Source organism: Podarcis muralis, chromosome 5, assembly GCF_964188315.1.
Source record: "Podarcis muralis chromosome 5, rPodMur119.hap1.1, whole genome shotgun sequence".
In the NCBI taxonomy this organism is placed as follows: domain Eukaryota; kingdom Metazoa; phylum Chordata; class Lepidosauria; order Squamata; family Lacertidae; genus Podarcis; species Podarcis muralis.
The window spans coordinates 58,811,146-58,839,059 of record NC_135659.1 but is presented as its reverse complement, the minus strand read 5'-3'; the positions used below and the strand labels follow the sequence as shown (position 1 = coordinate 58,839,059).

Here is a 27,914-nt window from a genome sequence, read left to right as displayed (position 1 = left end):
ATACTTGTCTGTACCTTTGCTCCTAATCTTGTAGGATGGGCCATGCAAGCAGTTCCTGTTCACTCATGAATGCCTCTAATTCATCTTGATATCTGACTGGTTAATAATAATAATAATAATAATAATAATATGCCACCCATCTGGCTGGGTTGCCCCAGCTACTCCGGGCTGTTAATACTCCTTTGAACCTGTAAAGATGGGGGATGTTGTAGAAGCAACAGATAGCCGAGTACAAGCGCTGCTGCTAAGACAAAGATTCTGCTCATTGGGTACTAGAGAGCAAGAAACTACAGGTAGTTGTAAGAAGAATGAGAAGGTTCCTCTTGACTCAGCTCCCTCCTACTTCAGTTAGGAGTCCAGACTAGGCAATGTTCTTAGGCAAAGTATGTCAATCAGATATAAAGAAACAGCTTTCAATGTTTTGAGCCTGGCCACCTTTGCCCACTGGAAAAGTATGCCTTGTGGCCATATTTCTGGTTGTGAGCTACAGCTGCCTGTCTCCAGGAGTAAGAAGAAAAGGTGGGTTTCTCTATTTAAAGGCATCACACATGCTAGGAAGTGGATCTTTAACACAAGATGAACCCAGAGTCGCTGTACATTGTCTAGTGCAGAAACAAAATAGAAGATTTCTGTTATTAGAAGCCAGCGGGTGAACAACCAGGAGACCAGATTGCGATGGGAATTTGTCCCTTGATCCCAGACCTGCACTTGAAACACTCTGGTCTTCAGGAAGGGACTCTCAGGTGACTGAGGGTCAGTGGCTCCCTTGGGTAATGCTTGGGTGGCATCTGCCCCTGGGACTGAGAGTGTTAATGCTTCACTTACACAACCGCAGAGATCTGCTACTTCCCTCCTGTGTGCTAATAATGTCCCGTGCTTCTCTACTTTCACAACGGGGCAGTGAGAGTGATCCAGGGATAGGAAGGAGAAAGCGTCTTCATCAAGGTTTGGACAATGGCTACATCCTGGTGCCTTATCAGGATGTAGCATCAAGCCTGCTCCTCAGCCGCTCCTGGAAGGAAAGCCGCCTCACTTTCCCAGTAGGTCAATTTCCTCTTGCAGAAGAGGAGGATGCCTGCTTGACAGCAGCTCAGCATTCAAGATCATGATGAAGTTATTCTTAGCAGAAGGAAATGATGCAACAAGGAATTTATCCACTTGAAGGAAGCTGGGTTTCCGTCCACGGGTATTATCTAAGTTGCCTTGCACTTCATTCATTCAGCCAATTTGCTGTGTGCACATTTAGCCTGTGCAGAGATGGCTAGAGGAGCATTTCATGTCAGCAGGTCACAAGGTCTTTGGCTTGATGGGATCTGCTTTCACAGTTCATTCAATAACCATCTGGTCTGCCTAGCGCTTGGGATTTTTGCTCTCTAAGATGCTCTGGACTGCTCCATAGATATCAGAGATCATAAGCTATGGCATCACCATGGGGAGCAAGAAAACTTTCCCAGTGTTTTAGAAATCTGTTGGGCATTAATTGGCTCTTTATGAACTTCCCTGGGCATGAAGTGGTAGAATGAACTGTTCCACTTCAGGTTACAAAGAGTGTGTGTGTATGCCACATTTTTAATGCTCCCCGATATAAAACATTCCCTACAAATAGGGAACAAAGCATAACAATAAGAGAAGGCTAACTTAGGATCTTTCTTTCTGATACGCTAGTATTTTTATCTATAAAGGCACCACATATATTCGAGCAGAATATTTGTGGTGAATATTTACATTGGAGAGCATTTAAAAAATGGCACCCCTCCGCCTGCAGCCTGATGGTCCAGGATTCTATTCTACTTCAGGATTCTATTGCTTCTTTCATCTGCCTGCAAAAACCAGGCAGCTTCTGTTTCTTAAGGCTACCCAGTACGCACACTTCTTTTTCAACTTAGTAATATGGTTGTAGGTGCTGACTGTACCCTAAGCTATGAAGGATACTGCTTGAAGTTGTTTCAGTTTTCACCAAGGATTATAGCACCTTTAGCTTTCCTTTCTTGCAGAAGAGGCAACAGTGCACTTTCAACTGAAGTTTCCTATTTGCACAATGGACTCCTTTCCTCCCTGTTTCACTATCTCTTGCTGAGTGGGTTGGGTGGCAAACTGCATCTGGGACAGTTGTCCTTTTCTGCTAGTTTGATGTGTGGGTATGCTGTTTTTGATGTGAAGAGGGAATCTGTTCCATACATGGTGTAAAATTGCACTGTCGGAGTGCCTTTGGGACATCTTCAGAATCTGGATTTTAAACCCAAAGAATTTAAGAGGTCTCTCTGCGACGTAGCGCTGTCCATATATTTGTGGCTCACAGTAGCTGCTGCTATCCCAGTCCCAGTCACCATGTCTCCCAAGTGGCTGACCGTGCAGCTGTAGCATCATAAGAAAACATGGTGGCTGGAGCTGGCCTAGTGGCATCCACTGCAGGCTTTTGGAGAAAGGTGGGAGAGAGCAATGGGTGGGGAAGGCGGGCAAGAACCAGAAGAGCCAGTTGGAGATGCTTTAGAGGCCTGATGCAGCTCATCAGCTGCCTATTGAGAAATGTCTATAGAGGAAGTTGTGGTATTGAAAGTAAACTAAGGGTTCCATGGAAAAAAATGTAGAAAGAAATCTTGATGAGAAAGCAAGGGCAGGCATGCGCAAAGTATATTCCAGAACGTTGTGTGTTTAGCCCTGTCCAAGATTCAGAAGGGGTCATGTGCAAATTCCACATAAGTTGTCCAGGTCTGTATTTTCCCCCTCTCCAGGGATTTTGATACAGAAGAAATGCAAAACTGCTCTTGAATCGCTCTGGGATTGATCCAGAGTAAATTAGTTGCCCTTGGGTCCCAGTAAAATCAACACGACTTGTTAGTCATGGCTTAAAACGTTGTTCCCATTGAAGCGAATGGGATCTAACTGCAATGTACTCCGTTTGGATCCAGCTTTCTTGAGTTTAGAATGCAGTTTGGGCTTTAGGCACAAAATCTGCTGATTGGGCAAATGGGGGGGGGGGGGGGGACACATGCATGCAGAATGCCACAATTTCTCCCTTAAATAGTTTTTGTGTCAGATCTTTGCATAGCTTTTAAACTTAAGGAATTTAGCAGTTTGCAGTGTTGGAGCGGGGGCACCTCCTCAGGGAGAAACTGGGGTAAAGTGGGTGTTTGGGGTGGGGGCTTTCTGTTCACAGCTATGCAAGCATTCAGGCCCCCTGTCGCTGTCTGAAGAACTGCAGTGGTAGTTATGTAACATCACTGCTGTCCGGCATGCTCAGCTTTCTGTTCTGTGTTGGTGGTTGTTTTCTTTTAAGTGACCCAAACTGAGCCTGTGAAGTGTCAGGGGAAAGTTCAGGAAAAGGATGTTTGCTCTTTTGAGCAAAGCGCTTCAGCTCCTCTGTTCTCTTTCCATTTGCCAGGGTTGCTTCTTCTACAACTAAAGCAGTTTGGAAACTGCCATGAACTGGCATTGCTACAAGTGGAAAGAGGCGATAAAAATGAGATACCATTTTAAGCAAAAGAGGAAGGCAGCTTCCTTGCTGCTGACCCCAAAAGCACCTGAACTTCTGAAGTGTTGGGTCTTAATAATAATAATAACACATGCACACCTTGCATCATGGAGTTTCTGTGGGCATCATTGACTGGTGAATGTTAGCCTAGAATGCAGTTTGCTCTCCACAGGGCTAGTGCACCAAGTCCACTTTGATGTGTCCAATTGACTGTATTCTGTGCTTAGATGACAAATCATTGGTGGGTTTGGATGTTGTATAGCTCTGCTTTCTACTTAAACCTGTAAATTCATTCCTTAGGAGAGTAGAGAGGAAGAGTGGTCAACATATACCACAAGCAATAGCAGAAGGCATACTTGCCTGCAGTTCCAACTAAAGGACGGAAGAGGGCAGAGAGCAATTGGCCACATTCTCATGTCACACTCACTACAGTTCTGTATGACATGTGTGGGACAGAGTGAGCCTCATGTTTGGCCATTCTCCTGTCCTGCCAAGTGGCCAGGGGGAGTTCAGAAATGTTTGCCTCCACTCTTACTTAACTCCTGTTTGTTGTGTCATCCAGACAAGCAAACTGAGGTTTATACTAACTGCAGCTACTTTCAAACAAGCCAGCTACAAACCACGGTGGCTGAAGCTGGCTTGTTTAAACTAACCATAGTTCTAGGTCTGGACAACATGGCATTCTGTGGTTAATCAAGAGCAGAAGTTATGAAAGGAGTAGTGCACAAGCTGCAGTTCTTCGCTAATACATCAAGCCACTGTCTGATCTCTGTCTTGCAGCAGGATTCAATATCTTCCTATCTTTATGAATGCTAGCAGATTCCACATTATGTCCACAGGACTATCCCAACAAAGCAGGTCCCTTGCATCCCTAATCATTGACTTTTGAACCACTGTTGTTTTGTAGTGTGAAGTTGGTTAAAAAGGCCCATTCTGTTTTAACACTCTATTGTGTTTTCGTTCAGGACTGGGAGTTTTTAGTCCTTGAGAAGCTAAAGTGGGACCTGGTCTCAGTGATAGCCAATGACTTCTTGGATCATATTCTCCAGCGGCTCTCACTTCCCCAGCAGAAGGTGGACTTGGTGAAGAAGCATGCACAGACGTTCATTGCATTGTGTGCTACAGGTATGTCCTGCAACAGGTGAACTTCCTTGGAATGGTGGAGCATAGTTACATTACAGGCTAAAATGAAACAGAACTTGATTTTTATCCCTAGCTATACTAAACAAATTATCAGTGGCATCTTTGGATCTCATTTTTCAGAGACACCCAGCTTTTTCCACCATTGATACTAGAACGCTTGACCTCTTTGGTTTCTCATGACTGAAAGGCAAGGATGATGAATATTAGGCAAACTATTGTTTATAAGGTTTCCTTGTTGAAATTTGTCACAAAAAGGCCACATTGCATATTAAAGACACATCCACCCCAGCACTCTGCTCTCAGAAGCATCTAGCATTTGGCTACTAAAGTAATTGGCTCTCCCTTGATAGTCTTTTGGGCTGGGACAGTTTGTACAACAACATTGCAGAGTGCTGTCTTTGTTTGATTTAAATGAGAATGAAATGTGTAAGCCCACCAAATAGAATGGTAAAATCCATTTGTCCATCTGAAGTTAACACCTCAACACGGTGGGGCTGGGAGCTCCTCTCAACTCACTTTCTTCCTTCACATGAGAAATGCCTGAAGAGGACTTCAGTGTTCCTCCTGTCCATTGGCCAGGCCACTCCTGGAAAAGCTGCTCATAATATTCTATTGGCAAACTATTTCTGTAAGCTAATGGATTGTGTTTTTTTTTTAAGATACTGTAGCTGGATGGTGGGAAGTCCTAGGACCTCTTGGGGACAATAGGAAAGGCCTATTGGAAGCTGTAGTGAGCAAAGAATTCGTGTCATCCTTTCTCCTGACACCCTCTCTTCTTTCTCCTTGAATTTTTAGATTACACGTTTGCTATGTATCCCCCATCCATGATTGCTACTGGAAGCATTGGAGCGGCAGTCCATGGCCTCTCTACCTCATCCGATGATTTTTCTGGCGAGGAGCTTACGGAACTTCTTGCTAGCATTACTGGCACAGAGGTGGTGAGTATGTGCTCAGTGGGGAACAGGGCTCTGGTTCTGGGGAGTTGGGATCTGGCTTGCGTTTTGCTGTTTGACTCAAGGCAAGCTTACTCTGGCATCATCTGCCCAAGCCCAGAGATCTTGCTTTATTAATGGAGTGGCATTTGGCATCTCTCTGCAGAAACTATTGCATGGACTTAATTTGCCTCATCTTCTACCTGCTGACCTCTTTGTTTTAGAGGCACACGACAGCCATGCAGTATTAGGATGACGATTATTTCAATCCAACCTTTATCTTAATTAGATGTCCAAGGCAGCAATAAAGCATATCACCACAATGAATACATTGTAAAAGTAGTAGCATTAAGTCCAGGAAGTGCCTGAGCTGCAGCCACCTCTTTTTTTAAGTGTACAAAGCACATGAGGAGACGTATGTTGGGAGAGAACCTCTGCTCCATTCATCTTGGTGGAGTAGCTGCTCTTTTGGGAAGAAAGGCTTCAGGACCGAAAGTTGCTGTCTTATTTTATAACCGAAGTGCACACCTGTGAGGCAGGAAGGGCCCGTTATATCAGAGAGAAATAAACGGGGAATGGGACAGACATACTGTACGCAAGATCAAGCAAGAGGGTCTGTGTCAAGGTAAGGCAATTTGGGGGCATATTTCCTTAACATATTCCATGCCAGTGACTTAGTGTAATCCTCTGCAGACGTTGGCCCGTCTGAGTTCATTGGCCTTGCTCTGCAGTAAGTGTGTCTTCGAACTGTATCTTTAACCAGCCCCCAGGGCCTCTTGCCACATAAAAACCATTCATTTCATCTGAGAAGGGTGTTTTATTAGCAAAATTTATAATCCATTTGATTGTAAGTAGAACCCCCTGGCGGTTTACCAAAAACAAAAACGTGGAAATTGTTGTTTAAATACAATGTTAAAACAGGTATTTAAGTATTTCGAACCGTAATTAAAGTTAAGTAAAGGTAAAGGTACCCCTGCCCGTACGGGCCAGTCATGTCCGACTCTAGGGTTGTGTGCTCATCTCGCTCTAGAGGCCGTGAGCCGGCGCCGTCCGAAGACACTTCCGGGTCACGTGGCCAGCGTGACGAAGCTGCAGCTGGCGAGCCAGCACCAGCGCAGCACATGGAAACGCCACTTACCTTCCCGCTATAAAGCGGTCCCTATTTATCTACTTGCACTTTGACGTGCTTTCGAACTGCTAGGTGGACAGGAGCTGGGATGGAGCAACGGGAGCTCACCCCGCCGCGGGGATTCGAACCGCCGACCATACGATTGGCAAGTCCTAGGCACTGAGGTTTTACCCACAGTGCCACCCGCGTCCCGAGTAATTCAAGTTACACTAAAACAAATTAAAATATATGTCAGCAAAATTGGTTTTAGCAGATAGGCTATTTCTTTTCCACAGGAATTCACAGCTGTACATGTGGAGGGCTCTTATTATTACATGCAGGCCCCAGAAGGGCATCATGGTCAGTGGGAACAGGGCTAGCAGATGCAGTCCTCCTTTCACACATTCACTCACTTAGTGCATGGAAGTGGGGGGGGGGGGGGAGATGTCTGACAAGCCCCTATTGTACCATGTATTGTGACATTTCCAGCCTGGGCCCCCTTTGTTTCTCTTACCCTGTTGGACTGCTGATAGTGCCATCATATTGTGCAGAGAGGGTAGAGTCATAAGTATCTGCATTACACTACCATCCTTTGAAATGATCCTTTGGACATGGACAGTTCTTGTGGTTTGGTTTATCGTCCTGTTCATGCTGCCCAGAAATATCGTGCAAGGTGTCCTTCTGGAGTTCTGCAGCCTCTCCTTTCTGCGTTGGTCCCCCTTGGATGGATACAGCGTGAAAAGCTGCAGTGGAAGGAGAAATCTGGGCAGCCCAGATGTGCCATGAGGGCAGTTCCATAACCCGTGTTATCCCATTAGACAGAGTAGGGAAACTTTTTCAGCCGGAGGGCTGTGTTCCCTTTATGGACATCCTTTCAGGGGCCACATACAAGCTCTGGCCCTGGCCAGAGGCAAAATGGATGGGGAACCAAATGTAAATTTCACTTTTGTACTGCAGCTGTATTCTACAAACGTTTGTAGCCCTCTTTATCCTCCATCCAGACAAGCAGGAGCCATTATTAGAGGATGCATTCCTGCAAATGCTTAGTATACAAAGCAGGGCCAGCTAGGGGCGTGGCCTGAGGAGGCTCCAAGGGACCTGGCAGAGAGGTCTGGAGGGCTGCATTTCTTCCCCACCCCACCTCTGCTGTAAGAGCAGCCAGCCCAGCTTGTGACGTCAAGGACAATGGACCTTTTTTCAGCAGCTTGGAGACTAATTACTTAATTTGGCACGAGATTCTGCACGGAACAGCTTATTTCATCATGTCCGGGTATCCATTGAGAAGAGCCCGTTCTTTCTTAAACTCCAGTCTGATGCGGAAGGGCTTGCATCCTCCAGAAACGGAAGACACCGTTGGCTTCCTTCGCCTACTCAATGCAAAGGCTGCATGGTTGGCAGGCTTTCCCCTCTATCCTTCGCTTCCCTCCTGATTCCCAAGCTAGTGTTCGCTTCTTGGTCCAGAGCCAGCGCAGCAAGTGGCTGTGTCTCTTCCCTGGCCGGTGGGGGTTGACATGAATTTGGCTGTTTCTCTAAAGCCCAACCACGTTTCCCAAATGTGCCGTGCCAGCTCCTGGCCCGCTGCTGAATGGGGGATGGCTGCATGATGCAGGTGGCTCTCCCACCCATGGCTTGCATGAGGTCCCAGATCAGTTGCTCCTCTTTGTCCCGGGTACACAGGAGGCCTTTGAAAAACACCTCAACGGACAGGTGTTAGGGATTGGGCTGGCCGATGGGGAAGGGATAGAACCAGCTTAGCATCTGTTCATGTGGCGCGGTGTCAGATTCCTGTCAGGGGCAAGCATGGAGTCCAAAGAAGTTCATTTCAAGCAGAATTCCAGGACCCGCCCCCCCTGGGTGCCAGAGGGGCATCAGAGAGAAGGGGGAAGCTGGGCTTTTCATGTCTCCCGCTACCTGGCGAAAGCTGAAAGGCGGAGCGAAGGCTCTGGGATTGGACCTCTCCCACAGATCCAGCCATCGCTGCTTGACAGTCATGGAGCAGAAACTTCTCTCTTGCTGGGTTTTCTTTGGCCTCTTGCCCTAGTCTCTGAATTGCCCCCAGCCAGCTGCTTGCAAGCTGCTGCTGTGAAGGAGGCGGAGTTTGAATGCTGGTCCTGTGAGCACAGTTGATCGAAGACAGCAGAGAACAGGTGGGAGGTGGGGAGAGGATTACAAAAGTGACCCATAAAGAGCAGATTAGAAGCACTAAAAGGAGCCAAGGCTTGGTGCCACAAAGAAGCTCGGGCCTAGCCTATGTTGGAACACTGGCTTATCTTGCTGGCTGGGAGGGTCTTTCCTTTGCCCAGTTCCTTTTGGCTGCTCTTCTGCTCTTTGTGTCTTTTTGAAGTTAATTAGAAGACAAGCTCGGGGTGAAGATGCCTCTTTGTGGTGTCCCCTGCCATCTCATCTGCCACGCCTAACAGGCTTTTGCTGAAGGTTCAGTGGGTAATGGCTTCAAACTGTGGCTCTGTTCTCGGTTGGCCCTCTTGAGGTGAAAATGCTACCTCATATTAAAGAAGCATACATCACTAAATTATATATCTGGGTAGGCTTTCTGGTATTTATATTAGGCGTGCCTCATTTTATTAGATGCTTCCATGATGTTTTGCCTACAAAGGTACCAATCCAATTAAGATGTTTTGCTTGGAGCCTACCAAGAAGTTTGGTTAATATCAGTCAAAGGGTTCATGGTTTGGTTTTTTTGGTTACCTCTTCAGCTGTTGGTTACTGTGCAGGTTCCAGTGACCCAGATAGTACCTATTTTTTCCTCTGCCAGTTCATCTTCTGTAGTAAACATGCATCCTCAAGGCTAGATAACATCTTCAGTCGTAATCAACCTTTGATTTCTGCTGCATTCCAGTTTTGCTTGATTTTTACTTGGAGTCAGGAGAACATGCTCTGTATCTACTTCAGAACATGAGTTTAGGCTGCTAGTCTGGGACTTTGTACATACTGCGATATCCTGTCTGTAGTTATTCAATCTTCCTGTTTTGGGTATCTGTCTGTTGCAAGCCACATCACCTGGCACAACTTTTAAAATCCTGAGACTTGAGTTTTTGTTCTCATGTTTCTAGTCCTCACTGTCAAAGAAAGTTAAGTGTGAGACTGAGGGTAGTGGAGACCGGCTCACAAAAGAAAAGGATGTAGAATAGTATTTGTGTGATCTGAACTTACCTTATACCTCCTATATCTTCTCCACACCTGCATTCTTTCCTTTCCTATCAATATGTCAGTTTCATCCATTTAATTAATTGCTTGTCAGGGTTAGCTGAGGATAAACACATTTAGATACGAATTGCTTTGTCATTGGTGTTACATCACATTAGCCAGCATGTTACTGCCCACCCTCCATCCCTGAGTTGCCCCATGTCTTGTGCTGGCATCTCTCTTGCCTGCAACTCACTGGACACTTCCAAAAGATCAGAAACAGGCTTTGAAGGGTCAGTTGGAATCTTTATGGCTGGCAATAAGCCATGCTGTTCCTGTAGACATACAGCACTGGTTCATCATAATAGCCACATTGCAAGGTCACAAGTTCTTTAGAAGGGTGCCTTCCATTGGTTCATCAGTGCTAACCCAATGGCCCTCCAGATGTTTCTGGCCTTCAACTCTTTCACATGGCCAGTTGTTAGGGATTGTATTTCAGCATTATCTGGAGCGCCAAAGATATTAGCTGCCTTGTTCTCCACTGAGCAGTAGCACCTCTCCAGGGTACAAGACCGCCCTGAAGAAACTGGAAATTCAACTTGGGGTTTTCTTCATGCAACACATGCGTTCTAACACTCTTAATAGTCCTTCAGTTTCTGAACAGTGCTGGAATCCCCTCTGCAAAACAGACTTGCAAGGTTCAATTCACAAAAAAGCAGCTTTTGGTTCCCATGCATAAACCCATACACGTGCTTCTGAATTCCTTTAATCAATCCTCCTCCTTTCACAGCATTGCTTCCCGTTCCTTCCCTTGCACCCACAAACTGGCCAATAAATTTAGAATGGCCTTTACTGAGCCCTGGCTTCTGTTGGGTGGAGGTTTTAGAGGCCACAGTTACTGGAACTGTCTTGGGGAAGGAGTGTTGGGTGTTGCTATTTTTACTTGCCACATCCTCTGTCAATTTCTAAGAACTAAACGTGGATTCTTTGTAAGATTATGTATGTGGCAGGATCCTGCAAATGGACCCAGCCTCGGGGAGCCGGCTGGGGATCCAATCAGAACCCCGGCGCTCTGCAGTGCAAAATGTCAGTTTTCTTGTAAGCTGGGGCAAGAGGGCGAACCCTGGCCTTTAGAGGAGGAGGTGCAGCAGCGATGGGGTTCATTGGGGCTCACCACCGTGACTCATTGCAAAACGAGAGGGGTTTCCTCATCTCAAATCGTTGCTGTATGCGGCTCCTCCCAAGCGTAAGGTCAAGATTTCCCCTTGCATTAATGCCTTGGCAGTAGCATTTTCAGTCCCATGCAGGCTAGTGCATTCAAAGTGGGGTGGGCTTCAGTGTACTGCTGAACACTTTCTAGTGCTATGACGTAAAAGCAATTAGCCTTCAAAGAAAGTTCTAGAACAGTGGTTCCCAATTAGCTAAGTAGTGCAGACCCCATTTTTCGAAAGCCATGCCATGGACTCCCTACCTTTGAAAATTTTGATATCTCTGTGGTAGTTTTTGTTTATGTGCGGCGGTGCGGGACAGAACACATGTCTTCTGACCTACATGAGAGCACTGCCCCCCAAAACGGGATATCCCGGACAATTGACAAGTACGTTCCACAGACCAACCAATTGAGAACCACTGTTCTAAAAAGTTCATGGGCTTATATTCTAAGACAGGCTTATAGATTATAATGGAAGCTTTGCACGGTTGGGGAGTGGGTGAATTGGGGGTGGGGCTGAACATACTCCATGTGTGGAGTAGCTAGGGTTGAAACCCTACATCTTTCAGGTACTTAATATAGCAATCAGTGGTTTGGGGAGGGGAATTTTTTGCAATGCCTTACTTGTCCGTGGAAGTGTTTCCATTTTCTAAATTCCTTAGTAACAAGGATGGGTGCCAGTTGCAAATAAGAGACAAGCTTGGCACTTTTGAAGTTTTTAGCTTTGCATAATACATATAAGTAAAATAAACACACTAAATTAGATCACTCTCTAGGATAGAGTTGGGGAATTGGATCTGGCTGGTGCACAGGACTTCCCAAGTGCCAGCAATCAGCTGATTAACACAGCTTTGCAAGCCCTGAGCAGAAAAAGCAAGGATAAGGACTAGGGCAAATTCTGACTTCACATAAAAGTTTGTAAGGTGTAAAGTGTTGGTGACTGACCAGGAACGAGATTTTGGTGTGTTAGATAGGTTGAATAAAATGTTGACCCAGTGTACAGCAGCTCTAAAAAGGGCAAAATCTGTATTAGGGAGCACTAGAAATAGGGACTAACAATCAAACTACCAAGATCATAAAAGTGTTACACAAATGCATGTTGTCACCGCACTTGGACTACAGTGTTTAGTTCTGGTGGCCAAATCTCAAAAAGGGTATCATAGAGCTGGAGAATGTTCAGAAAAGGGCCACTCGCTAGTGAGGAAAAATTACAACATTTGAGGTCTTTTATGTTTAAGAACAAAGGCAAGTAAGGAGGAGCAGGGTAGAGGCGTATTAAATTTTGCAGAGTGTGGAGAAACGAAACAGAGAAGTCTCCCCCCTCCTTTCATAAGACCAGAACTAGAGGTCATTCAATGAAGCTGAACACGGGAAGGTTCAGGGCAGACAAAGGAAAGTATTTCTTCACACATAAACTGTGAAATTCGCCCCTACAGGATATAGAAATGGCTAGCAGCTTGGGTGACGTTGTACCGCCTCCATTCTCAGAGGTGGCATGTCTCAGAGTACCAGCTATGGTGTTGCTCTCCTGTCCTGATTGCAGGCTTCCCAAAAGCACCATGTTGGCTACTGTGAGATCTAGATGAGCCTTTGGTCTGATCTAACGGGCATCGTAGTCTTGAGAACTGCAGACTGAGACTATTGCCATTGAATCTTTTGATGATTATTTTCAAAAGGCTCCAAGACTCACAGAAGCCGCATTCAGACTCAATATTTGCTAGATGTGTGGCGGCACAACTGTAGGGTAATTGATGGAATTCATATTTGAAACACTTAATTTTTTTCAAGTAGAGGCAAAGTCTCTGTTGTCAGGTACTGGTCACCTATATAGAATGCTTGAGCCTGGTCTCAGGCTTAGGATACAGAACAAGGATAAGGTATTTCTAACCCTACTTCATAAGACCTTTCTGTTCATACATATCTAAGAATAACAGAATAATCAGAACTCTACTAGGATGCTAGTTGCCCGGCAAACCCCTTTGCATGATATTGAAGAAGGAATTCACTGTGAATGTGCTCCTTCACTGGAGCAGAAAAGCCTATCGTCCGAACCAACCAAAGCATAGATGTTTGAAGGAGCTCTGTTATTGCTGCAGTGAAAATTTAAGTGGAAATGAAGAGCACCCCCCTTCTTCTCTCTTCTTTCCCAGGACTGCCTGAAAGCTTGTCAGGAGCAGATTGAGGTGGCCTTAGCAGAGAACCTGAAACAGACCTCACAGCCTCGGCAAGAGTACAGCCCCTCCAAGGATGCAGTTTACCCTGACAGCCAGGATGTCAGCCTGACCAGCACACCTACGGATGTCACAGACATCAACCTGTGACCAGCCCCTCCCTCCAATCACCCAGCTCCCAGCAAGTAGAACTTAACGCAGGAAAAGAAGCCTCCCGGAACATTCTGCCTGTGCCATGTGATCACTGAAGAATAAGGGGAGTGGGAGACAATGACCCCATGAGCATAACCTTTGTAATGAGACCGTGTGGGATTTGGGTCTTGGAGGAATGGCGTGGGAGGGACTCCAAAAGGGAATAGGCCCCTTGCAGTTGGACTGTTTCTGCCTTGCTAGCCTGGTTTTTCCTAGGTTCAGGGGACCTTCCTGTGGTGTTTTGAGCCACGCTTGAACTCGGGAAGGATAGGTGAGCTTAGCGTCAGTTCAAAAGTTCTTCAGTTTGGGTTTGCTTCGTTGGAGGACGCGCTGCTGATCACTGCTGTTTTGTCCCAATCTTTGCTGCATGCCTGTTGCATGTGTGTCAAGAGAGAAAACGCACTTTTGTTATATAGACCGCCTTCACCTTAACATGAAGAAGTTGAAACATGCACCTGAGACAGCCTTGGCTGAAGCCGCTCTGCTCACCCAGCCGTGTGTGGGCACCTGGTAGAGAGAGACCAGGCCATATTTAAAGTCCAGCACTGGAATCTCTTTACCAGTCCCAAGGACGTCTTAATTCTCCTTTGATTATTAATAGTATCACAATCCATTAACCCTTCAGAGTCTTTTAGCCCGTTCAGGAGAAATAAGTGGGTTTTGGCTCGCTTTTTGTAGGTGCTTGTAAAGTGCTGCTTTCCATATAAAATATTGGGGGTTGGGGAGAATCCCCTCTTCACTAGAAACCCAATTTCTACTTACTGCACCAGTTGCCTTCTCTTACTCCTGTGAGACCTGAGTTACTTTATTTATTGTGAGGATCAAACCTTACAAAGCCACAAAGCACGATCAGAAGCTCAGTAGGGTATGTTGTCCTGATTCATCCCTTTTGCCATATAACAGAGTGCCTTAATGTCCTTCCTCGTCCTCCTTCATACCTCTCTGGGCTGCTTACTTTGATAGAGTCACGGTCATTCCCGATCAGAGTACACCCAACAAGTGCTGCTATACTTGTATGTACAAATCCCTCCTGTCTTCACTGCCAAAAAAGAAACAAAAAAGGGCAGGAGAGCTACATGCAAGGGATGGGTGATGGAGGAGAAGGAAGTCCAGCTATACAAATCTATTCTGAGCAAATAAAAAGGGGGTCAAGAGTGATCTCTTTCCCCTAAAGAGTTTACAATATAATGAGCTGCGACTGCACTGGACTAGAGAGTTGTATTGTTCTTGTGTGTTTTGTTCAGGAAAAAGGTGTGTATGTGTTTTTCCTAAATGCTGCTTTTATGAGAGACTTTAGAAACCTTTGGTGTGGGGGAACTGTAGCAATGGGAGCAAACTTTGTCTTTTGAATTCTAGTGGCATTTCATTATTCAACCCTCCAGCGGGAAAAAGAAACATGAACTGATGCTACCTAAAACACCACTGGAGACCCGTCACCTTGGCCAACAGGAAAAAGCCTCTCTCTTACTATGTTTTTGCCTTTCCTTTTCCCTCATTGTGCTTACGCCAATTAGTCAAAATTAATGTGCTATCAGCATTTCTGATAAGTAAGTCTATTGGAACAAGTTTGAAGACGAGAGGAATGTATTTTATAGATACATCCAACCAACTATATATTAGAGCTTTGAATAAAGTTTGTCAATATGATAGTCACTGTCACTCGAAACCCTCCTGTTAAGGAAATTATACCTTACTGATATTTTACCATACTGCAATAAAGCATTTTTTTAAATTGGCACTCTCTTGCCTTCTTTCCTGGGTGATGGAAATAATACTGAAAAGAACCAAATGCATCTAAAATACAGCTTGCTTGACTTGTTCCTCTAAGAAATCGGCCTGTTGAGAATAAAAGACAATAACACTTTCTTGATTTCTGCCTTGCTAATGTAATCTACTTTTAACAATTTGATTCTGACAAGCTGATTTCAAAACACGGGAGGCCTCTTGACTGTAGCAACTTTGGCTAGCTGTTCTAGATAGCAAGTAGGTCTATATAGGTTTATAGCAACCAGTATTCTTGTAAGACCTTTGTGTTATGCCTGTCTCTCTTCAAGAGTCTTTCGCCCTCCTACCCTATTTACTTCATGATTTTTGCAAGGACAACCACACAGCTGCTGCTTCCTACAAGCAATACAAAAGAAGTGACCCAAGACACTGATGCAGCTAGCTTGCTGGCCATCCTTCTGCTCTACCCCAAGCCACTCGCTGCCCTGGCATACAGAAGAGCTATATCCTTAAGCTTGACATCTTTCTCCAGTCCGAGACCCATCCTTGCAGGTTTGTCTTGGGCACTAGGCATGGGAGATCTCCAGCTGTACCAGCGCTAGGCGGCTTCATCAGGCTCATTTACCAGCTCTGCATGGAGTTAACAGCTTTTGCCTGTGACCACTTCGGCTAAGTGATGCCAAGTAGATAGATGGGAGACGTGCAAATTGTTCTGTAATCTGCGCTCGGGGAAGAGGCTGTCCTAGGGGACATCTTCCCAGCGCAAACAAACTTACTGCACAGAGGAGCCACTCAACCAAATCTCCCCTGGAGCTAAAAGCTGTTCAAAACCAATTACTCTTCTCTACCCAGCTGCTGCTGGAACAGCACGGAGCGCGTCTGCTTTGTGAACTTGGGCATCAACGCTCAGACATTTAATGCGGCCCTAGGGCTGCAAAGCACAGGAGGCCAGCATTGCTGGTGCCTTACCAATAGGAGAGGGTTGCCCTCGGATATCCTAGTTAACAAAGGTTAGAAACGTGGCTGCAGCAGGACCCCAAGCATCAGCAAGGATGGGCAGCCAGAGGGCAGCACAGAGCCTTTCACTCCCCCAGTGGCCTGGCAGGTCCCTGTGTGAGAGCTGTGTCCACTTTCCCCCACTGCCTAGCTATCAAGCTTGGAAAAGATTGCTGTTCCCATGCTGCTAATAGAGGGAAACCAGGGAAAATATACTGTGGAAAGAAGCCATTATGGGAACAGGCTTGTTAGAGCACCACAAGTGATTGTTCACAGCTGTTTCTAGTTCTCAGGGGACGCCTCGAATTCAGCAGCACAAAAACCTAAATATTGCTGCAACTTGAATTATGGTCCAATTTACCAGACCATTTTGGTAATGAGGGAGGGAAGTGGTGGGCACACACAAGTTGTAAAAGACTAGAGCCACAATCTTTAGTCACCAAATGTGGTTGGTGTGTTTAAGAAGCTTTTGATCACTTAACAAGGTGCCCTTGGTTAACTGGGAAGCAATTGCATTTAAGAGTGCAGGAAGAAAACACCATCTTTTGAAGAAGCACTTCTCTCCTCCCACAGAGGAAGGAATAGGCAAGAGCTTTGAGCCACAAGCCTCCAGTGGAGATCCGTCACCTTGAACAGTTGTGTGACAGGCAAAAATGCTACATGCAAAACTCCTTGCACCTGGAGATGTGGTTGAAGAGCCATGTATGCTCTATACGTATTCTATACTGGAACATCCAGTGCTCACTTTACACATATGTTCTGTCACAGCAATATGTGTATTGAGCATATTAGACTGGTCCTGGCCAGACCACTGGCTGCCAATTAATTTCTGGGCCCAATTCAAAGTGCTGGTTTTGACATATAGCACCTTAAAACAGCTCAGGATTGCAATACCTCAAGGACTGCCTCTCCCCACATGAACCAACCTGGGACTTTTGTGATCATCATCTGAGGCCCTTCTTCATGTTTCCCCTCCACGAAAGGTCCAGAAGGTGGCAGTACAAAAACAGGCCTTTTCTGTGGTGGCTCCCCATTTGTGGAATGCTGTCCCCATGGAGGTTCATCTGGTGTCTTCATTACATATTTTTAGGTGCCAGATCAAAACCTTTCTCTATAAACAGGCCTTTGTCTGATTAGCATTCCATGACCTTTTAAATGTGTTTGTGAGAGCAGGATTATTGGCCTGCTTTTGTTTTATTACGGTATTTTGTGTTCTCATTGTGTATTTTTCTGTTGTGAACTACCCTGTGCTCTTTGGATGAAGGACAATATACAAATTTAATTAATAACTTTTCTGAAAAAAGGTAGCTGGTTACTCAGATATTTATTCTTGGCATTACATGTAATTTCAAACTTATGCACCTCATTTGGGTTTATATACCAGCAGTATGGGCATTAACCAAGCTCTAGCATGCCTTTATTTTTAGAGCTGTACTATGAATAGCCTTAGAAACCCAGAAAGCCAAAAATCTAACCTTCAAATGTATAAATACCCAGCTGACAGATTTAGCTATGAACATCTACCTAGAAGGGACAGGGAAAGAGACAAGAATATGGGGTGCTCAGCTGCAGTAGCCTGATGACATACATGATGGCTGCTGCTTATATGGGAAAACAATAGGAAGAGCGTCAAATTAACCGAGGATGGGGCAGCAGGGACTCGGTGCATCACATTTGGCAATGGCTAACTTGTTCCAGGGGTCCAAGTCTTCTTCAGCCAGTCTAGCTATGTGGGGGTTGAGCAGCCCAACCCCAACGCCTGAGGTGACTTCATATCATCACATCCCTGGAGCATCTCTCTATTCCAGTGCTGGAGACAGCCCAGCTCAGAGGCAGCATACAAGCCTCAGGCAAGTTGTGCTGAGCTGGGTGTAAGATGGTTTTCCAAAGACTTGTTCAGAGAAACAGCTTAGGCCTAGCTCAAGGTTGGGGAGCCTATGGCCTTCTAGATGTAGCTGGACTACAGCTCCCACCATACACGGCAATTTGCAACGTTGGCTGGAGCAAATGGGATGTGGGGATTCCTACAACATCTGGAGGGCCAGAGGCTTCCCACCCCAATGCAGTTTTCCCCAACTGACAACTAGGAAAGGCAAGTGGACAGCCAGTTTGGGAGTTTATGGCTCTCAGGCACAATGTGTGGTGCTTGGGCTGTGTCACCCTCAAAAGCAAAGCAGCCCACATTCATCACAGAAGGGCGACGGTCAACCCAACAGCCCCTGCGAGACCAGCAGCAACATGGCAGATGTCACCTCTGAGCCAAACGGGCCAGAAAGGCTGAATACAGCTCACGGGCCACCAAGACTGGTCCCCCCTGCTGTAAAAAGGTAATATTCTTGACTACCAATATTTCCATTGGAGGCCAGATCCTACAGAGCAATTACAACCTCCTGCAGTTGGTAGATGCTCTTTCCTCCCTTATTAATCTGCAGCTCAACAGTTTATCTCCCTGCTGTTGATAAGCAACTTGCATCCACCAGGACCTCAAAAGGGGCAAGTAGTCACTGCAGCCCTTTAACAGCAGCTCTATCGCAAAAAGGGGGACCCATTTCTCACGGGAGGGATGCTGGTTTCTAATCACCATGAATGCATGTCGAGTCAAAAGGGGGCAGAGGGCTTACAAATGCTTTCAACCCTGCATAAATAAGGCTTCTGTGGATCAAAGCAGTGAGGGTACAAACCCTATTTGTTTGACAGCATGCTGTAGCTTCAAGTTCAAACCAGCAGCTGCCTTTGACTCAGAAGTTCTGCTGTGATCACAATCTGTGGTCCCCCTTCCCATCCTCCGTTCACTCCATTGCCACTGGCTGCATCCCCTCCACATCCCGGCACTTGGAGTTCACTAGCTCCCTGCGGATCTCTGGAGAGATCTGGGGGTGGCTGTGAAACTTGAGCAGCTCTAAGAGGGCTTCTTTCTGCTCTGAGGACAGGTCCTCTTTGTATCGCTGGGCAAAGGTCAGGAGGCACTGGTGCCAGAGGACAGGCAGGGTGCGTCGGTCCGTCCGGAAGGCGAGGAAGTGAAAGACCAGGGCATCCACCACGCGGAAAGGCAAGGCGTACTTCTTGTCAATGAGCAGGCGGAGAAAGATGCTGTTGGCGCCACTGTACTCCATCTCAGCAATCTTTAGCATAGCAGCCCTGTGGGGGTGGAGGAGGGGAAGAAAAGGAGGAGGAGCAAATGAGGCTTTGCTGCAGGTCCACATCAATGGATGACCCTCCATTCGTGAAAGCCAAGGGAAGAGAAAAAGTGACACAAGGAAATTGCCACAGTTTAGTTAAGTACTCTCTGGCAGGTTCCTTTGATAGTCACACTGCACACCCTCAGCCCAGCTACAAGCGTGGCTTCGGAATACAATCTGTAATGGGGAAGCCCATGCAGGCTTAGGGAGACTTTCCCCAAGACAGCAAAGGTGTTTCTGACCCCGGGGGGGAAGAGAGATGCATGGGAGGAAAGGCAGGAAAGCCTATCCAGTCCTACCATTCCAGAGTGGCTGGGGAAACACAGCCAGATGGGCGGGGTATAAATAATAAAATTATTTATTATAGTTATCATTAGTGCAATTTCCCTTCCACCTCAAAATTAGCCTAACTCTTCTTACCCGGAGTGAAGGACAGGGATGGAGCACTTGGTGAGGATGCTGCCCACAATGATGGCTTCTCGCAGTGTGCACGTTCCTGACTCACATATGGGGAGGAGGATCCCTGGGGAGATGAGGAGCATCATATAGTCATCTCTTATACAGACACAGAAAGAGTTTCATCAAAGGCTAAAACTATTTTTAAGGGGGGTAAAACCATTCAGTTCTTTCACATCTAGAAGAATCTTTTGCATCTAAGAAAATGCAACACACACATACCACACTAACAACACCTCTGCACAGTTCAGTGTTATTTATCAATAAAATCAAGTTTAAGAATAATTCACCAAACCCAGAAGCAGCTTCCCCTTGAGGCTTTCCTCCTCTCCATTCTTACATCTGAGACTGGAGCCTGTCACGAGAGAAAACTGCCAACTTGGGGGGGATGGGGACAGGACTGAGCAGCAGGAACAAGCCATTTTCTTTGTTTCCACTCTGTGTCAGGTTGGTAATGATTTCACTCATAATTCCATTCTGTATTTGGGGTTTTGTTGTTGAAAAACAAACCCCCACAAAATATTCATTTAAATGCATATTTATCAAGTGCATATTTTGATAATCTTCAACTACCGTGAATTGTGTTCCAGAGGCAGCAAAGCTTCCACATGCCAGATGCTGGAAACCACAGGAGGGGAGAGGGCTCTTGTGTTCAGATTCTGCTTGAGGGTTTCTCTCAGGCCTCTGGGTAGCCATTGTGAGAACAGGATGCTGGAACAGATGGGTTGTTGGCCTGATCCGGCAGGGTCTTGTGTTATTATAGTGAAATATATGAACCCCTGGATAAACCTCATGTCCATGTATTTGTCCTCCAAGGTCAACTCTCCACTCACCTTTGAACCAGGCTCCAGGTTTGAACAAGGCCTTCTTCAACGCCATGTAAAGATGGAAGTTGAGGCGCTTATATTCAGCAATGTCATCTCTGACTCGCGGGAGAAGCACCAGATTGTAGAACCTCTGGGCCATCCTCTCTTTGAGGTTAGAGGAAAAGATCCTAGGGAAAGGAACAAAGGCATTTGGGGAGAGAGGGTGGAAACGGAGAAAAAGAGAAGCAACCTGAGTTAGGATAGTTGGAGAACTGGTCAACTTCCCTCCTTGTGCTTGCACTATGCAATACATGTATTACTGCAGCATTCCACATTGCCGCCGCCCCCCCCCCCTTGACTTTATACTTCAAGCTTTTGAGGCTGCGGAATCATTTTTATTTATCTACACATTTCTATGCTGCCTTTTCAACCTAACCCTTCACAGTTTTGGTTCCTCTTTACCAAATAAAGTGGCAAATTACAACGGTATAAAATAAAAATACAATCCGAAACAAGGACAGCAGCACACACAAAAAGCCAGATCCTTAAATTATTTTGTTCTCATAAAAAATAAAAGAGATGTCCATGCAAGATATATCAGAGTCAGGCAACTAGCCATGCACCACCAACACCAATTCCTAATGGTTTATGTGTAAGAGGAGATTCGTTTTAGGAATGGCCTGTGTCTTTCGCCAGAGCTGCACACTGCACTGTGTATCACCAAAGAGGAAGAGGAACCAAAGTTCTCTCTCCGAGAGAACACGGAACAAGCATCAGATGCATTTACACTTGTGGCTTCCTCCCAGGGCCCACAGTGTTATATCTCAAGAGCTCTGGGTGCTAATGCGCTGTTTCAGGTCCTCCTGGCTGAAAGACATGGTGCTAGAAAGGTCTCCCCCCCCCCATTATAAATACTTTATTGAAATTCATAGATAACATACACAATATACCAAGATGAAAACAACCGTGTACTAATAATCTTATATATGTTTACAAAAATCAAATTTAAATTAAATTTATGCAATCTCTTTTTTCCTATCTTTTTGCTAATATAGAATAGACTTCCCATCATTTCCCGATACGTATAACCTTTCTGGCGATGAATGTACTTATCATTATTACCTTACTCTTTCTGTACTTTCTAATACTTTCTTACAACAATTCGTACCTTTTTGCTAGTTTCTTAACAGTTTGTTTAGACAAGAGTCATTCAAACGCTGCCATAGATAGAAAGGTCATTTTTTAATCAGACATTGCATATTCTCTTTGTTCCTGCTTGGATACGCTTTGTCAAATAACAGGTTTCTTTTTACAAGAGGAGCCTCATGCACTGCAATACTGGGCAGGAGTAGTTGGGAGGAGGTGTGCTGGTGGTGAGATCAAAGCAACCTGACTGCCCACACACTGGGGAGTGGGACAGGGGGCAGAATCTGATCTCGTGCCCAGGAATTTGAGGGGGGGTTTTCCCACTTCTGAAAAGCAGCAAACTTAAGCACAGGGTGATGTGTATGTGCATGCATTAAAAAGTGCAGTGTAGTGCTACGATCCCCAAATGAAAGAAAAGGAGCTATTGGAAATATAAACACGAATTGCTCTGTAATCAATCCACACATTTACTTTCCCCATGTGTAGGACAGTGATATTGCAGAAATAAGTATCAGTATTATTAAACAAGGATTTTCATTTCTGTATGTCATTGAACATAAGGACTCATCTGCTGCATAGTGCTGTATTTTGGCTATTCGACCTACTGCAGGATGATCAGAGCAAAAAGCAAGAATCAAAGGAATTGTGGCAGCTCATGTGATGGGGCAGGATGAAACCTTCAAGACAACACATTATTCCCTGCAGTGTCACAAATGGAGTCCTACCTTGTTGCCTGGTACATGGCAGCTGCTGTCCACGTTTCAGGCTCTGTTATATACAGGATCTGCTCCCAGTTGGACAAGGCTGGGATGATCTTGAATGCTTTAGGCAGTTTCCCACTCCTATATTTTGACAGCACCTGAAAAAGAAATGGGGGGGGGGGGGAGATGAATTTAACACGGACAGGCAGACAAGGCTACTTTATTCCAGAGTTTATACCCATTGTTTAAGAGATCTTCAGTGGATGTATTTTAAGAAGCATTCAGATAGGATATTCTTAATTTTCCACATAATAGCGAAATCTGTACCAGTCTATCAGCATGGAAACAAATTCTAGTTAATATTCATATGTATAATGTATCATCTTAACCTATGGTGCCGTATGGAAACACAGCCATTAGCTGTTCCCCACCCACACCAATCATGCTATGGGTAGTGAATCAGAGCAAGCAAAGAGTTGCCCAAAACTACGATTTCTAAATGTTGCAGGAGCTGGACTAAGTCCAACCTGACGTGTGCAGAAGCTCACACACCTATTTGCACAGAAGTAGCATTACTCTTACTTCTTTGACACCCTTGTAGACTTCCAGGACACGGGGATTAAGCTGTGGCATGGGCCGACCAGATATTTCGGACATCACAGTTTCCACCTCTGTCTGCTTCTCAGTGATCTTCTCCATGATAATGTCTGCCAAGGTGCGCCTAATGGGTATCCAGAGGAAACAATATGGATCAGGGAACTTAGAAAGCTCAATGGCAAATCAAAGCAGCAGAAGCAACAATAAGATTGATTCCCAGCCTAGAATTTAACAGGGGAGATGAAGTTTCCACATGTGATATCCCTTGCTCACATGGCTACCCACTTTTGCTAAGTGAACTGTCTGCCATACTGGTACTGTTCAGTGAAAAAGGCTGCTGTGCAATACAAATAAGACTGAAGGTGGCAACAGGCATCTGCTGAGGAACAAGATCTTGGGGGTTCTAGCTCAATGAAGATATTGACAACAAGAACGGGCAGCTCTCAAAGGTTTTAAAGGTTAAATTAAAAATTCAGTTCACAAAAATAACATGATGCCAAAAGAGAGGTGTCAGCCCAAATCTATTTTGCATGAAGAAATTCTAACGTGGGTAAGTCATATGAGGGCCATAGGTTCCTGCTCTGCATTCCAATCTTGGAGAAAGGAAACTTGGTCATTACTGGGCATGCCAAACAGAATGGGCTGAAAATTGTGCTTCCTGCTACCCGTGCAGTATCAAAGACAGCATGCCTAAAATAATAACTAAAGCACCATCTGCTGGTTAAAACAAAAACAAGAACAGAATTGAAAAGTATACTTGGGTGCTAGCTTGCTTTACTTATTGCTGAGAATCTGATGAAATCATGCCAGTTCCATAAGCAAAGCAGTGCCAGAATTCTTAGATGAGATATTCTGTTAAGGGTCAGTTCACACACATAAAAATATCACTGTAATACTAAATGGCTTCTACTCAATTGTTCCCTTCTCCGCATACATTGGCAAAAATGTGCAGATAGTCCGATATAGAAAACACAAGGTACCTAGTCACCTGGGGGCCTAAAAAATTCAAATATTTTTCCTGTACAGCCAGCTTGACAACAAGTTTTAATTCTCCTACATAAGACTGCAGTTGTTGCTGGGATGTCAGTGGCTTCAGAAAGCAGCACCAAGATCTGCTGTGTGTACAGAGACTACCAGCTTACGTGGAACTCTATCAGAGGTGGGCAACCTTTGCCCCTCCAGATGTTGCTGAACTACAACTCCCATCATCCCTGGGCATTGGCCATGCTTTCTGGGGCTGATGGAAACTGCAGTACAGCAACTTCTGGAGAGTCAAAGTTTCTCCACTCATGGACTATCTGCATGTACCACAGGCACATAAAACACCACAAATGATCATAAGGAAGGAAAACAACCACTGTGAAACTCTCTCATATTCTCTTTATTCACTCAGAACCCTCTCAAGTATAACCAATACAAAATAGGCACTTGCACCCAGGGCTCATTGAAGTGATGAAACTCAGGGTGGGGGGTGGAGGTAAAACCATATAGCAAAGATAACTTAGTCACCTAGAAGCCTAACAATTTCAAATAGTTTTACAGTCCTGTACACAGTTCAACGAGCCTTAATCCCCTTCCAGAAAGGAAATGGCTCACAATTAATTTTACATTGGATAACTGTCTTAGAAGAAGTAGGACATTACACATTCTTAAAAACTGCATAAATGAGAATGGACAAGGGGGTAAGGGAAAGAGTATACATACATCTTCCCTACGAGATGGCTGTCCAACAACATAGCCTAATTCAAGCTCAATTCACTCACAGAGGCAAAAACATTAACAGCTTTACTCCACATATGCTCACCCAGGCACTTTTACAAGTCCTACACAATGTCCATTCTGTGCTTGTAGGTATTTCCATACTGAAAGTTTGGTTCCTTACACTATGGAACTCCCTGCCCATTGACATTAAGCAAGTACCTTCTCTGTATATAGTGTTTTAAAGGTAAAGGTAAAGGTACCCCTGCCTGTACGGGCCAGGCTTGACAGACTCTAGGGTTGTGCGCTCATCTCACTCTAGAGGCCGGGAGCCAGCGCTGTCCGCAGACACTTCCGGGTCACGTGGCCAGCGTGACAAGCTGCATCTGGCGAGCCAGCGCAGCACACGGAAACGCCGTTTACCTTCCCGCTGGTAAGCGGTCCCTATTTATCTACTTGCACCTGAAGGTGCTTTCGAACTGCTAGGTTGGCAGGCGCTGGGACCGAGCAACGGGAGCGCACCCCGCTGTGGGGATTCGAACCGCCGACCTTTCGATCGGCAAGTCCTAGTTTTTACAGTCCTGTACACAGTTCAACAAGCCTTAATCCCCTTCCAGAAAGGAAATGGCTCACAATTAATTTTACATTGGATAACTGTCTTAGAAGAAGTAGGACATTACACATTCTTAAAAACTGCATAAATGAGAATGCACCTGCTAAAAACATTTATGTTTAGGGAAGCCTACCCAGACATGTAAAGTTGACATGTATAATGTATATGCATGTGTATGTGTGTGTGTGTGTGTGTGTGTGTGTGTGTGTCTACTGATATGATTTATATTTTTGTTTGTCAACTTGCTTTCCATGTCTAACTTTTTACCACTAAGCAATCTATAAATACTGCAACATAAAAAATAAAGTCTAAGCAACTGCCAGGATTTGAGAACTCCAGTGTTTACCTCAGTGGTGGATTCTTGTTCATGAACATCTCAATGGCTTTTTCATCCTCTGGATTCACAGTTACCTCATCACAGTACTCTCCCTTCCCCATGGCTGCAGCTTGCTCCAGTGTTGGCCACTCATCATCATCTGTATCTGAATCTCTGTCCTTTGAGGCAGGTCCTGGAAAGAGTAGAACAAATACAGGTTTGTTATCAGAATAAACAAATCCTGGCTTAGTGGTAGAGCGTCTGCCCTGGTTTGATATTTGGCATCACTAAATAAGGGTGGGAATGTCCCCTGTCAGAACCCCTAGACAGCCACTGCCAATTGCTGTCGAAAATACTGAGCAAGATGGAACAATGGTCTGACTTAGTACAATACAGCTTCCTATGCAGCTATTTCTTTCAGGTCTCGGAAACTTAACAAAAAAGAATTATAACTATAACACGTGGAACCTGCAACAAAGCACTGAAGTGTGAAATGCTCCTTCTTCAAATATCTAAAGGGCTGTCACATGGAAGATGGAGCAAGTTTGTTTTCTCCTGCTCTGGAGGGTAAACCTCAAACCAATATCCAACTCTATTCCAAAAATTATCTGTTTCCCATTCTCTCGTCACTTTTTTCTGTTCCTCCCCCAACCAAGTGGGTTAGCATTTTCTGGCCACTAAGCACTGCCTATTGGGTTTGTCTACAGGCCTCCCAGAGCTTTATAAGCTACAACTTCCACCAGCCCCATCTATGATAAAATAATAATTATTATTATTATTATTATTATTATTATTATTATTTAAATCCCGCCCATCTGGCTAGGTTTCCCCAGCCACTCTGGGCAGCTTCAAATAAAATATTAAAAATACAATAAAACACCAGACATTAAAAACTTCCCTAAACAGGGCTGCATTCAGATGTCTTCTATAAGTCAGATACAGTGGACACTCGGGTTGCAAATGTGATCCATGCGGGATGCACGTTTGCAACCCGCAGCAGCACATCTGCGGGTTGCGATCCGGTGCTTCTGCGTATGCACAAAGCGCGATTTAGCGCTTCTGTGCATGTGTGTGTGCCGAAACCCAGAAGTAACCCATTCCTGTACTTCTGGGTTTCGGCAGTCCGTAACCTGAAAAAACGCAACCTGAAGCGTCTGTAACCCGAGGTATGACTGTAGTTGTTTATTTCCTTGACATCTGGCAGAAGGGCGTTCTACAGGGCGGGCGCCACTACGGAGAAGACCCTTTGCCTGGTTCCCTGCAACCTCACTTCTCGCAGTGAGGGAATCAGCAGAAGACCCTCGGAGGAGGACCTCAGTGTCCGGGCTGAACGATGGGGGTGGAGACGCTCCTTCAGGGATAGCATAGCAAGAGCAGATGTTGCAGCCCAGCGGGAACCAAGCGGGGAGGAGGAGGCTGGCGCTCAGAGAGGGGTCCTTCCCAGCCCCACCTGAAGGTGCAGGGGGTTGGAGTCAAGCAAAGCAAGTGACCCCCGCCCCCCCTCTGAGCTGCGGCCCAGCCTCCTCGCTGGCGAAGAAGAGACCCCGGCGAGCCCCCGGGACGCTCACCCAGGACGGTGGTCTTCGCCTTCTCGGGCTCGCCTCCTCCCGCGGCGCCGTGCTCGGCCTCCAGCTCCTCTTGCTGGATCCGAGCCTGTTCCAGGATCCTCCGGGAGAGCTTCTCGTCCACGTACTCGTCCTCGCCCTCGCCGCCATGCTTCCCCGCTTTGCCCCGGCGCTTCACCCTCGTCACGGGCTTCACGGAGTCGCCCTGGAGGATCTGCTCGGCCAGCGGAACGGACGCCCCCTTCGCCGCCCCGCCGGAGCCCCTCGAGCGCTTCACTTTCGGCATGGTGCCCCCCGAGCTGAAGAGCCGGCACACGTGTGAGGAGGAGCCGTTGCAAAGCGCATGCGCGCTCGTGGAGAACCCTTTTCAACTACAGAGCTATGAATGCAGAGAGACGCGTCATTGCCCGGATAGGTGGTTTCCGCGCTCCCGTTGAACTCTACAGCAGAGATTCTTGTGGCATCCCCAGCTGTTGAGGCATAGTAAGCCTCACTGCTTATGGCGAAAGCTGACGGTCAAATAAATTGTGTTAGTCTTCTCTGGTGGTGAGAGAGGTTGGGGTTGGAACACAAGCGAATAGTAAATAGCACAAGCGACGCTGACACAAAACCCCACACATACATTAAGTAGAATACTGTAGAAGCATTGCCACCCGACCCCGACCCTACTCACCATGCCCCCCACCTCTTTCCCCCTTTTCTCCCTAATGTAACCCTAAGGTCTCAACAAATGAAACTGATCTG

At 45.8% G+C, this 27,914-nt stretch overlaps 2 protein-coding genes across 3 annotated transcripts in view; one reads left to right on the top strand and one right to left on the bottom strand.

The window, feature by feature from the left end:
• Window positions 1-15,110, top strand: part of CCND3 (cyclin D3) — a 73,397-nt gene extending 58,287 nt beyond the window's left edge. For both annotated transcript variants that reach the window (XM_077928950.1, XM_028734163.2), the window contains exons 3-5: window positions 4,438-4,597; window positions 5,411-5,553; window positions 13,160-15,110. In XM_077928950.1, the coding sequence (XP_077785076.1) occupies window positions 4,438-4,597; window positions 5,411-5,553; window positions 13,160-13,330 (474 nt within the window). In that variant the 3' untranslated portion in view covers window positions 13,331-15,110. The remainder of the gene's footprint in view (window positions 1-4,437; window positions 4,598-5,410; window positions 5,554-13,159) is intronic.
• Window positions 15,111-17,400: 2,290 nt separating this feature from the next.
• Window positions 17,401-27,509, bottom strand: BYSL (bystin like). Its single transcript, XM_028734162.2, has 7 exons — window positions 27,174-27,509; window positions 25,636-25,798; window positions 22,964-23,102; window positions 22,406-22,539; window positions 20,562-20,722; window positions 19,693-19,795; window positions 17,401-19,231 (listed from the first exon to the last, which is right to left on the bottom strand). Exons 1-7 carry the CDS (start codon window positions 27,454-27,456, stop codon window positions 18,883-18,885), a joined length of 1,332 nt encoding a protein of 443 aa, XP_028589995.2. The 5' UTR covers window positions 27,457-27,509; the 3' UTR covers window positions 17,401-18,882.
• Between the last annotated feature and the right edge of the window lie 405 nt (window positions 27,510-27,914).

Excerpts from the sequence above, each read along its gene's own strand:
- BYSL (XM_028734162.2), bottom strand. The coding sequence starts at position 27,456 with ATGCCGAAAGTGAAGCGCTCGAGGGGCTCCGGCGGGGCGGCGAAGGGG. Across the intron at positions 23,103-25,635 it reads AACAAGAATCCACCACTGAG|GCGCACCTTGGCAGACATTA; the intron begins GTAAACACTGGA and ends GATACCCATTAG. Across the intron at positions 22,540-22,963 it reads TCTACAAGGGTGTCAAAGAA|GTGCTGTCAAAATATAGGAG; the intron begins GTAAGAGTAATG and ends TTTCTTTTTCAG.